At 41.7% G+C, this 13,271-nt stretch overlaps 1 protein-coding gene across 1 annotated transcript; it reads right to left on the minus strand.

The window, feature by feature from the left end:
• Nucleotides 1–1,375: 1,375 nt before the first annotated feature.
• Nucleotides 1,376–6,311, minus strand: LOC306926497 (chymotrypsin A-like; the record flags this gene model as incomplete). Its single annotated transcript, XM_079505809.1, has 7 exons — nt 1,376–1,541; nt 2,071–2,204; nt 2,300–2,480; nt 3,344–3,422; nt 3,796–3,875; nt 5,911–6,014; nt 6,260–6,311. 7 exons carry the CDS (start codon nt 6,309–6,311, stop codon nt 1,380–1,382), a joined length of 792 nt encoding a protein of 263 aa, XP_079361935.1. The 3' UTR covers nt 1,376–1,379.
• Between the last annotated feature and the right edge of the window lie 6,960 nt (nt 6,312–13,271).

The raw sequence follows: 13,271 nt of genomic DNA on the forward strand, positions 1-13,271 counted from the left end.
CTCAATTAACCTGGCAATCAGACATTACCTCTCACATGAACTGGAAATATTCATATTGACTTCAAAGTCATCTCACAGGGATATACTTATATCACTCGTATACAATAACATGCATAGGCCAAGCAGATAAATATTAAACATAATGTGCATTTGTCACAAAGGGACTAAATTATTTTTGCTCCTATGCCATCAAAATGTGGAACGCCCTACCAACAGTCATTAAGACAGGTGAATCCCTTGACTCCTTCAAAACCGCTCTCAAAGGGCACCTACGGACGGCTGCAATTCGAACCTGCCCCCCGTAAAATCTGAATCACCCACCCGCTTTTCCCCCTCACTGTATATGTTTCTTTTACCTTTTTACCTCCTCTATGATGATTTCCTGTTTTTGGCTATATAGAAGTGTATATTTGTACGTCTCTAAATGTTATGATGAATTGAACATAAGAACCTATTGTAAACAAGTGTAAAGCTTTATGGTCTCGTCCGCAGTTTTTGTATTGAGTTGTGCTTGAAATGTACTGTAATTCTCCAAACTGTTAATAAATACTTCAATCAATCAATCAATAAATGCTGCCGAACCAGTTCGAAAACTTGGGTAAATTAAATTCTATCGCACAACACAAGCAGGCAAAGTTCACACCGCTGTTATGTTATATATCTGTTACCATGGTGCTGAGACTTTTACCTTTGCATATTAGTTTCATACAGCCGCAGCTATAATCAGCTGTGTAAAGTAACTATAAATACATTTACTCAAGTACTGTACTTAAGTAAAATGTTGAGGTATTTGTACTTTACTTGAGTATTCCCAATTTCCAATACCTTTACTTCTACTTCTTACTCCATTACAATTATTTTAAGACTTTAGTTACTAGTTACTTTGGAGATTCTAATTTTGATTAGAAAACATACATAAACCACTTCAACGCTATACCTACATTTCGGTTATGTATACTGCAAAGAGAACCCAAGACAAAGTATTGGGAAGCACAAATCAACCACAAATCTAAGAGGAATTAATTCAAGCAATAAAAGCGATATGCATTTTATCACTTGGAATTTTTTGCACAATTGGACAAATACACTCAGGCAACATGTTTGAATAGGTTGTAGTTTTATTGATTCATTGTGAGTATAGTTTATGTCGGGTGGAAACTTCAGGATTTGCATTCAAAACCAAAAGCATCAAAAGTAGCAGATCTACAAGCTCTAGCTTGCTGATATCTGCTACTTTTGATGCTTTTGTCGGACGCTGTGGTACGATCAAGTAGGGTGTTCATTTACAGGGAAAAAACACAAAAAGTTAGACTGTGGAGATAAAAGGTTTCTGCCCGACAGCAACGATATGCCAACTTGAGTGACAACACTGTCAGGATTTAGTTGGAGGCGAGGGTCTGGTCCACCCAGTCGCGCAGTGCGGTGACGCGGGCGTACACGCCAGGCGAGTCCACGCTGCAGTATCCACTGCCCCAGGAGACCACACCAACCAGGGTCCAGACGCCAGCCTTCTGACAGACCAGGGGACCACCAGAGTCCCCCTGAAACAACAAGCAGTCCAGTCAGATAACTCACCAATACATAGATTGAGACCAATAATAAATTGGTAATAAAGTGTGAATATTATATTTGATACCTGGCGTTCAGGCTCTGCTTATACATTACTCTCTGCACAGCACATTAGCAGATGGCCATTTAAGAGCAGGGAGATATACATCTATAACCACAAGGGGGGGAAACAGAACCCTTAATGCCAGTCCACACCAATGCAACGCCTTGTAACTCCTCAGTAAGCAGGAACTGGGGATGGCAATGAAGTACCGGAAAGTCTGGCGTGGCATTGTGAAATCCATGATCTCGACCGCGGTCAAAAAATGATGATGATGATGAACTCCTTGCAACTTCTTGCAACATGCAACCAACTCCTTGCAACCATTATGGCCAATGGAAGTTGCAAGGAGTTGCATTGGTGTGGACTGGCCTTGAAACGGTTTTGTTGCAAGGAGTTGCGAACTTTAGGGAAAGCAGACCCTGCTGATGGTGTCAAAGTGTCATCTTGATGTCACTCACCATGCAGGAAGAGGCCCCAGAGGCTCCGGCGCAGATCATATTCTCAGAGATCTTGTTGCCCCAGTATCTCTTGCACTCCTCATTGGTGAGGAGGGGGAGGGCAGCCTGCTGGAGCAGGGCAGGCGTGGCATAGGCTGGGAAGAAATTAAGAAGAGTTATAGGTTTGATTGGACAGAACGTCTGTTGGGTCCGTGTCTGAATGAATGAATGTTTTGTGCTGTTCCCTTACCAAAGGGGTCGGTCAGGCCCCATCCGGAGGTCACGCACATCATGCCACCGGGGAAGTCGTCGCGGCCCTCGGCCACGCACACAGGGGACACGTGCGCGCCCATCTGGGCGGGGCGGCTCAGCTTGATCAGCTGGATGTCGTAGCTGTGGCCGCTGGACCCGTAGCGTGGGTGCTTGATGTACTGTCAGAGAAGAAGTTACACAACAGTCAACTGTAGCTGTTAGGAGAGATGTGTGAAAAGAAGAGTCTTCTTTGTTTAGAAAATGCACGTACGGCTTCAACAATATATTCCAATATGTGAAAAATGTCCAGAAAATGTTTTGCCGTAATGTTTTGCCGTAGACATACAAAATGAGTGGACATTGGGCAATAATATTACCAGAAACACATAAAGAGATAGCTCTGAATGACCATAAAAGTCCTGTAACAGAGGTTACGAATTTAATCAAATGGACCTGCAGGGTCCTTTTGGTTAGAGATCAGAGTTATGGGGGTCCATGCAAATGAGAACAACTAGTACTAGTGTTAATGTGCCATAACCCATGATGTCGTAGTAGATCAGTGTCATACATATTCTGAAGCAAACCTGGTGACTTGACATTCACCAATTGGGTCTTCTAGAATCTAGAATCTAGAAGCCACAGTATCCTGATAATAGATGCAAGAAATATAGTTGTGTTCATATGGATGTCTCCTCTCATTAGCAGTGGTGGAAATTAACTATGTATATTTACTTAAGTACTGTACAATTTTGAGGCATTTGTACCAATTCCAATACTTTTACTTGTACTCCATTACATCTCAAAGGCAAATATTGTACTTTTATTCCACTACATTTATTTTAAAACTTTAGTTACTAGTTAGGCCTGACTCACACCTTCGCATCTAGCATACAACATTGATGCATGCTAGATCTATTAAAGGGTTTGTTTACATCTTGCCCCAATGCATTTCCAATGGAAGTCACATGGTTTGACACAACATTTGTGTTGTACGGCTGATTTAGAAGAATCTGCCTCAGGTCTTAATGTGTTAAAAACATACCGTTGTCCATTTGATCTTCTGGATGTCCTCGGCGTTGGAGTTGCGGTCGTGCTCGCCCAGGACCACAACGGTATTAGTTCTGACACACACACAAAAAAGGTTTAAAATTAATTAATGGTCAATTTAAAATTAATTAAAGGCCAATAAATATCCAATTCCTAATAATACCTAATGATCTTCAGTCAGACTCAGAAGTAGAAAATACTGTAATTGTAATTATATTTTCAGCTGGATAGGCTATTAGGCTATTATTACAGACTATGATTTGGTGAGCCTTGTATGTACCTTTTGAACATTCTAAAATACTATAATTTTCTTAGGTCTCACTTTTGGAAATGCATGGGTATGGTTCTGTAGTACTGTGTAGACATAATACCGGTATATTGTACAGAACCCAAACGTCCTGTCAGTATCATCAGTGAACAGCAGAGGGCGCTGCTGGACTACTGTACCTGATAGTGCAGTGGGCAGCAGTCACCACCCAGTTTTCATTGATCAGGGAACCGCCGCAGGAGTGGAAGCCTGTGTTATCCTGAATTCACATTTATTAGCAACCAACAACCGTATGATTTCATTTACATACCGTCACCTTAATGCTAATATAATGGCCTCTGTGTCATTTATTTTCTTTTCGGAAAAAGAATGAATGAACCAAAACAATATGTCTTAATCATTTCACCCAAACAGTTTATAACAAATAACAATATATGACTATTGACATACAAATAGTCTGTCAGTTATGTAACAGAAGAGGATTAAATGATTTAGGCCAATTTGTGTTTTAAATTAGACAATTGTAAACCTGATTTAGGCCAAACTATTTCAGGCCAATTCTTTTTTGTTGTCTAGTCCTGAATTATATGCAATTTTACCAGAGGAGGCCACAGTAATTGAGCTATTATGACAGCAAAAGATTTACTCAAATGAAAGTAGTACATGACAGACAGACAGACAGACAGACAGACAGACAGACAGACAGACAGACAGACAGACAGACAGACAGACGTGCAGACAGATGTTGTAAATCAGGGGTGTTCAAAGGGAGGTCCCGGACGGACCCCTAGGCCAGAGGTGGGCAACTTTGAAGATGGAGACACTATAGTTCCACACTCACTCCAGAGGGCCACATTGCATACTGACTGTCGTATCAAAAATAGCAGATACAAACTCAAAACGCATTGCTGCGACGTGTTTTGAGCTTGTCTCTCCTTGTAGATCTGCTATTTTGCGATATTTGAATTTAAATCCTGAATATCTTTTCTATTTATTTATTTTTTCACTATTTTTGAATTGGAATCCTGAAAAGTAACATGTTTATTTAATTTCAAATGCATTTAGTTAGTAGTAATTTTCTGAATTTAAATGCAAATACAGTGGACATAAAAAAGACTTCTAGTCATTCAGCTACTAATATAGAGTATAATTGAAGCAGGTTATGTTATGTTTGCATATTTGGAATTGTAACAGCTGAACAAATAAATAAATACTATATCAATATTCAGATATTAACCTGAGGGCCACATTAAGTGAAGGTGGGGGCCGCATGCATGTGGCCCCCGGGCTGCCAGTTGCTGAGGGGAACTTCAGCCAAAACAATGCAGATCTATACAATCTGCATGAGCTTGTAGATCGGCTATTGTCGACAAAGAGGTTGGGTGTAGAGGAGGGGGGAAGAGTAGACCAAGTACAGGGTCAAGGTCAAGTTTACTTGACGATAGTAGTAGTAGTTAAATCCAACATACACTGATGACAGGCACAGTGCTCTCAAACAAGTCTATGTAATCTACAAGGTTTAATCTGCAACACAATTTCATACAATATGTAGTGGTGGTCCCTGCTTCATCTCTCTCTCAGCTAAGGGGTCCCTGCTTCATCTCTCTCTCAGCTAAGGGGTCCCTGCTTCATCTCTCTCTCAGCTAAGGGGTCCCTGCTTCATCTCTCTCTCAGCTAAGGGGTCCCTGCTTCATCTCTCTCTCAGCTAAGGGGTCCCTGCTTCATCTCTCTCTCAGCTAAGGGGTCCCTGCTTCATCTCTCTCTCCGCTAAGGGGTCCCTGCTTCATCTCTCTCTCAGCTAAGGGGTCCCTGCTTCATCTCTCTCTCAGCTAAGGGGTCCCTGCTTCATCTCTCTCTCAGCTAAGGGGTCCCTGCTTCATCTCTCTCTCAGCTAAGAGGTCCCTGCTTCATCTCTCTCTCAGCTAAGGGGTCCCTGCTTCATCTCTCTCTCCGCTAAGGGGTCCCTGCTTCATCTCTCTCTCAGCTAAGGGGTCCCTGCTTCATCTCTCTCTCAGCTAAGGGGTCCCTGCTTCATCTCTCTCTCAGCTAAGAGGTCCCTGCTTCATCTCTCTCAGCTAAGGGGTCCCTGCTTCATCTCTCTCTCAGCTAAGGGGTCCCTGCTTCATCTCTCTCTCAGCTAAGGGGTCCCTGCTTCATCTCTCTCTCAGCTAAGAGGTCCCTGCTTCATCTCTCTCAGCTAAGGGGTCCCTGCTTCATCTCTCTCAGCTAAGGGGTCCTTGGCCTGACAAACACTGAAGACCCCTGCTGTAAATTAATGTAAAGGAGGCTATCACCTGCAGCGAGATCTGCCAGGGCCAAGAGTGTGGCACGGCCTCCTCACCGTTGACAATACGGGAGTATCCAGTGACCACTGGAGTGATGGCTGGAGAGCCACAGCCTGGTGGAGCGATAAAATTACAACTTTATGCAGAACAACCAGTCAATCAAATAAAATAAATCAATTGAAGCAGGAGCAATCACAGTGAAAAATGTTCTGGAGCAATCCATTTGAATTGACCGAAAGATGGCAGGTATAATCAATCATTATAGTAATAATAATAATAATAATAATAATAATACAACATACAATTTATATATAGTCAAAGTCGCTAAACACACAAAAAAAAGCAGTTATATATTTACCGTAGGCAGCGCCAACAAAGGCAAGGCATGAGAGAATCCACAGGAAGGCCATGGTTGGTTTACAGCTTGACTCTAGCAGGCTGACTGCAGCCTCCTTTATACTGGAACATTATCATTCCATCTTATCTTCGTGGTGGGAGTTTGTACAGCTTGCATACGTCCCTAGTTGATCCTGCAGAGTGCACAAACTCTGTCCTTCATTGCACGTGAATACAATATTTTGGCATATGAACACAACATATATGCTATGAAGCAATTCAATTGTAATGTGACATCAATTGCAATTTAACCTATTTATAGAACTGAATTTCTACATTTCAAATTTTTCTGAAAAACGTATGTTGCTATATCAGTTGTGCTCAAAACATTTTCATGTCATATGTATGTTGTTCCAGGGACCCCCAGAAGCAAAGCATTAAGTTAAAAATGTTCAGTTTAAAAGCGGTTATTACAATTCAAAGATTTGCGCACATTTTCAAGATTTCTTAAAAATAGCAGATCTACAAGCTCATAGCGTATATAAGTATAAAGAACCAATGTGCTGTATAGCTAACATCTAAAATGACAGATTATTTCCTGGTTTTAATGGACATATAAGGTTTTCTTCATTTCCTGAAAAAAATATATTGAAGTGATGAACACACACACGCACGCACGCGCGCACGCACGCACACACACACACACACACACACTCGCACACACGTCACGTTCTTTTTAAGTGAGGAAAGTCAAAAGTGTCAGTCATCGTGTCAGTCATGTCCTGTACAGTACTGTATGTCCATAAGTTCACTGGGTTCAGTTGACTCCAGGTCTGCCTGTAACATTGGAACCTGCTGAGGAGGGTCTGGACTCCTTTAATCATGTGGAGACCGGAGTTCATCTGTACTCTTTCACTGGCTGCACATTGGCTGCACCTTCACCAAGGAACTATGAAGAACAGGTCACAATGTTTACACCGCCACAAAAGGCTCTGGTCAGGGTCTGCCAGTGGACCTAATTTGCCTAAGTACCCACACCTGTAAAATTCCCAGGCTCACGCGAAACACGCACGCACGCACGCGCACACACACACACACACACACACACACACACACACACACACACACACACACACACACACACACACACACACACACACACACACACACACACACACACACACACACACACACACACACACACACACACACACACACACACACACACACACACACACACACACACACACACACACACACAATTCAATTCAATTCAATTCAATTCAAAGGGCTTTATTGGCATGAGAAAACATACGTTTACATTGCCAAAGCAGAAAGCACAATACAACTAGAAAAAGTGCCCTTCTGGGCAGAGGATAGGACTGTGTGAGATGTTTGGCAAAATGTTTAGGAGTAATATAAACATGTTTGCCTTTGATGGCAATTGGATGATTTGAGGCATTTTGTTCCAAAAATTTGTTTTTTTGCAAAAATCAACCTGTTGGTGGCGCTATAACAGGCCAATGTGAAAAGGGTGGGATATATTCCTCAGCCTGTAAGAACATGTGTGAAAGATTTCATGTAAATTGCATGTTGCGTTCATGATTTGAGGCTTTTGTTCAAAACGGGGCAATCTTGCAAACTGTGAAAGCCAATTATAGCCAATTGGGATGGAATATGAAATATCGGACAGATCCGACTTGAGCACATGACCATAGAGATACTGTGTAACGATTTGTCTGGAGGAGTAATATAAAAAAAAATGTTTTTCCAAAAGTCGGCCTCCTGGTGGCGCTATAAAAGGCAGATGCGGAAAATGGTTTGTCCTTGGCCTCTAGGGAGTGTGCATGCAACGTTTCACGCAGATCGGTGCAGTTTTAGGTAAAAAATGTGAAAAGCTGCCTCATGGTGGCGCTATAACAGGCCGTTCTGGAAAATGCGGGGCAGAGGTTCATTGTTGGCATCCAGGGAGTGTGTGTGCAAAGTTTGGCATCGACCGGGGTAACGGTGCCGGAGATTAGCTGGTAACAGACGGACGGAAGGACGGACGGACGGACACACACGGACGGAGTGCAAAACATACTCTCTCCCCATGCCTTTGACCTGGTGGAGACAACAATACAGCAATACAATCAAAACAAAAATGATGTACATTTGAACGTCAGAATCTTCAATAGATCAATTTCTATATTGTACCAAGATCACTGGATGCAGGTATAGTGCAGGAATATACACAATGATTAGTCTTTAGGGTGGTTGTGTTCCGTTTGATATCCTTCTCCTATCACAGCAACTCACGAATCTTGCTGCTGTGTTTGCACATTGTTGTACTTCGCCCAGCAGATATGGGAGTTTTTTGTCATTGGTCATGTTTTCAAAACACACACTATCACAGTATCGTGAGTTGACCAATCAAATTATGCAGGCTGTGAAGACACCCTCATGTGGAGCACATAAAAAGACAGACAGCAACAACCCTTCTAGAACCCAAACTCCACAGACAGTCAGAGTCGGACACAGAGACCATCTCACATGCTGCTGCTGATTCCTCAACTCCTGTGCTTGCTAGTTGCTGGGCCTCATGGCACTATAGGTTAGTGTTAAACGTATTATATGGTTTTAAGGGCCCCAGTTTGACATACATTAGCCTGCAGGCCCCCACTTCACACACACCTTTTGTCTCTAAATCCAATCACTGTAAACTTGACTCCGATATACTCAGATTCACAGAACTGTAAGGGTCCATTTGACTCCTAACTATAAATAATTTAGTTGGACACCCCCGGGAGTCCCCAGACCATACTTTGAGAACCACTCCCATGTGGTTCCACATAAGGACATAATGGTTGCAACTTTGTCTAACATCTTGTACAGTAGATGTTGATTTTGTGGATATTTGTAAGATATCTCATATCACTTGTGGTGTGTGTATGTGTGTGTGTGTGTGTGTGTGTGTGTGTGTGTGTGTGTGTGTGTGTGTGTAGGCACCTTGCAAGGCGTGCATGCCACTCCCTCGGCTGAGGTGAGGCTGGAGGGCGGGAACTGTCCAATGTTCTGGTTCAGCTTCAACGGTCACTGCTACAAATACATACCTAGACACATGACCTGGAACGACGCAGAGAAGAACTGCCGGTCTGAAGGTGCCCACCTGGTGTCCATCCACAGCGAGTCGGAGAGCACCTTTATCCGAACCCTGATCCAGAACTATGACCCAATGGTCGGACAGGGACGGACCTGGATTGGACTGAATGATTACTATGTGGAGGGCGGATGGACGTGGTCTGATGGGTCTAATGTGAACTACACCACGTGGCATAGTGGTGAGCCAAATGGTGGTACACGTGAAAACTGTGTGCTAACTTACAGTGAACCTCAGTGGTGCGACTACCCATGTTCTACTTCTTATACATTTCCGTCTGTGTGTGTACTTCATACATTAACATGTCCTTGTTGAGTGGAATGTCTGATTTAACCACTGACTTGTAGGCCTACCGATAGTCTCCACAATAAAAGTAATCCATGCCGTTTACTGGTGCCATCATTTCAGAGTGTCTCCATTGTGAAATACATTCAGAGACATTCATTACAATAAACTATAATTCGCTACGTGGACATGAAGTATACTTGAAGTTAATTAATTATTGTTGGAGCCAAATTGCCTACCTGTTTCATTTAATTTTGTTTATTTAAATGAATGCTGTGAAATTGCTAATTAATGACGTCATGTCAATCATGTGTCAGAGGGTGGGTGGTTACTATGGAACCCAGGCTAGGTACTGTAAATAATCATTGTAAATTGTTAATTCAAATTGTCTAGCATTCAAAACCAGCTACATTGCAAGTACTCTGAAAGCCTATGCGTGTAACATCATCATCAAACCCGGAAGTTATGCGGGAACGCCTACAGAGCGGCAAAAAACGACTTTCTGGCCTTGACAGCCCATACATCCAAACAGAAAAGTCCAATATGATTGCATTAAATGACGTTAAACAATGTTAAACTCACTTTGCCACTCGATTTGCCATTCACTTTATGCATGCGCATACCCTCTATTGTAAGATCTTATATTGATGATATATCTTGTATCCCTGTATATTTGGGAGTTTATGACTAGTTTACCAAGTTGGACTATTTCCTCTCCTGACAAACCTGCTCAACTTTGGAATATTTAAAGTTTGAGGCAGGGCAGATTTCAGCTGTTCAAACACCTTTAGCCAACGTAATGAAAGATATTCAGTGAGAATGGCAAATTACGTCATACAGTATAAGTTCTGTTCTGCTTTTCCACTAATTTGAATATCTACTGTAGCATTTTAAAATGATTTTTCAGTCAGAGACCAAAGACATTTCCAGACATGAAGAGGCCACAAGATGGCACTGTAGGCCTACTACTACTCTAAAATTATTATTAGGGCATAGCAGTGGGCTGGTTTTCTGGTTCCACTGAAAAATCGGCCATTCATTTTACCCATAGAGATTTACAAAAATATTTTAAGCCTAGAATCAAGCAGTCAAGATTCACCAGGATCCTGAATGGCTTGAATCTAGGCTTAAAATAATTGATATTTTTTGTAAATCTCTATGTGAAAAATGAATGGCCGATCTTTCAGTGGAACAAGAAAATATGTGAACAATATAAGTTTGATATTTGTCTTTCTCAACTTTGTTGGGACGTAACAAATATGAGGTTTAACCCATTTTGACCTGAGATCAGATTCTAAAAATGTCTTCTACATCCTGACAGTTTTCTGAAAAAGCTATGTTTCTATGTCAGTGGTTCTTCGATTTTTCAGAAATAGCAGACCTACAAGCTCGTAGCGCGCCACTCGGTGGCGCGCTATGAGCTTGTAGATCTGCTATTTTTCAATAGCTAAAGCATAACATAATGCTAACACCAAAAGGGGTTCCCAGAACCACAGGAATAGGGGAGTAAAATAATCATCTGTCCTGTGGTGGTATGTGTTCCCATGATGAAATGACTACATGCTCCGACTGGATGGAATTCCTCCCCGGTGAGGAATGTAGACCTTCCCCTCCCCCCCACCCTATGTCATCTGGCTGTAGGACACCGACTGTAAATCTGAGAAGTGTACAAAATTACCAAATAGACGGTTCCTTTTGTACACTCAAACTTTGCGTTTCTTGTCGCTCATTCATGTCAATTTCTCTTTACTTCACTCATTTTTGCTAGACTTTTTTTTTTTTTTAAATAGGATGTGCCCAACATCTAGGGGGGAAATAAATACATAGCTTATTCAACAATAGAAGACTAATCTAACAGAACAAAAAAGAAACATTACGAACTAATCTAAACTAGGCTTTTCCCTGAGTGAGTTTCCTTGAAAAAGGAAAGCAGTCCGCACACTGTTCTGGAGCTCCCAGGTTGAGTTTCCTTGCTCTATGTATTGTTTTTCCTCGACTACTGGTGCAGCAGTAAAAAAAAAATAATAATTCTACTGGTGCAAAGAAGACAAATATGGATAGCTGTTCCTTTAGTTTAAGGCACAGTTGAGCCCTTGACAAGTGAGGAAATAACAGGCCAGGGTCATCTTTATCACTGGCAGATCACTGCAGACATTAAGTTCATTACAGAAGAGTCCTGTAGGCCTACAGCACTGCATTCTGTACAAATATTATAAATATAGAATATAGATAAGAATTGACAGAAGAAATATTCAGCAAATCCTCATAATGCCAGCCTGAGAACCCAACAAATGTACTCCATGTGACTATTTACCTTGTTTGTTGACTATAATATAGCATATTCACTATATAGTACAATTTGTCGACTATAATTTAGTAAACAAACAAAATCAGAGCCAAGTAAACACAATGTTTACTTTGCTTATTCCGACTTGGCACTGGTCGGTCAGTCTGCTAAATGTTTAAACTGTATGTAATCGATCGTTCCAGTCCTCCTTTATTCATTCCGACACAGACAACAGAGGGTGGATGAAGTCGATCCAGCCAAGCACCCCATCTTGTTGGGTGAAAGGAAACATTGTACCATATGTCCAAAACTGTTGCTTTTCAGGACATGGGGGAGAAAATGTGTTCCAATGAAGTTCTTGATAATTATTATCATTGGTTAAATATTTACAAAACCCAGAGACAGGCTTGACCACTTTCACGTAAAAAGAAAAAAAGAAATAATAGCCGAGCTACAAGCTAGCAACGGTCGACATTGTCGTTTGAGCTTGTACATCAGCCTTTTTAGCTACTTTTGTAGGTCATATGACAAAGGCAGGCATTGATTTACAAAAACAAATGATAACAGCAGGTTTTTTTTCCACATGAGGTATCATCTTTCTTTTAATGTAAAAAATAAAAAGTTCTGCTCGGGTCTCATGGTTACCCTGTCTCCCATGGTTCACCTTGTTGAAGACAGCTCAGCATCATCACTTCACATAATCCAAACATTTTTATACAATATGAATACCAGTTTAAAAAAAAGAGAAGAAAAACAATAAATACAAAAGATAAATGCAAACCCATCAGACAACTTGACGGATGCACATTATCATGGCAGATACAAATTTAGAAAAATGTCAAGTCATGTCTGACTACTTAGAAGTAACGGTTTTGAAAACTGTAACACTTAAAAAATACAAAATAAAGCATTCTAAAATAGACATCTTGTGACCATTACAATAAATCCTCCAGCATCTCTATACAACGTAAGCAGAGATCAGAGGCTCAGCTTACGGCCGGGCTCCACCGGGCGCGTCAGCGTCGCGTCTCCGTCACCGTCAGGGAATGTTCCCTTTTTAATCAATGAAGGGTGGCTACACAGCCCGCGTTGACGGAGACGCGACGCGTGCATTAAAATTGAACCGGTGCGTTTTTTGACGCGACGGAGACGCAACGCGTCCGGTGGAGCCCTGGCGTCACACTAGTCGTAATACCGTCACTACCGTGAAAACAGTTCAAAGTGCAACAATATTAATATATTTTTATTTTATTTTTACGGAGGAAAAAAAAGGTCTCCCTATACCAGCGGTTCTCAACCTGTGGCCCTGAGGCCCTCGAGGAT

Source organism: Electrona antarctica, assembly GCF_951216825.1.
Source record: "Electrona antarctica genome assembly, chromosome: 7".
NCBI classification, from domain to species: domain Eukaryota; kingdom Metazoa; phylum Chordata; class Actinopteri; order Myctophiformes; family Myctophidae; genus Electrona; species Electrona antarctica.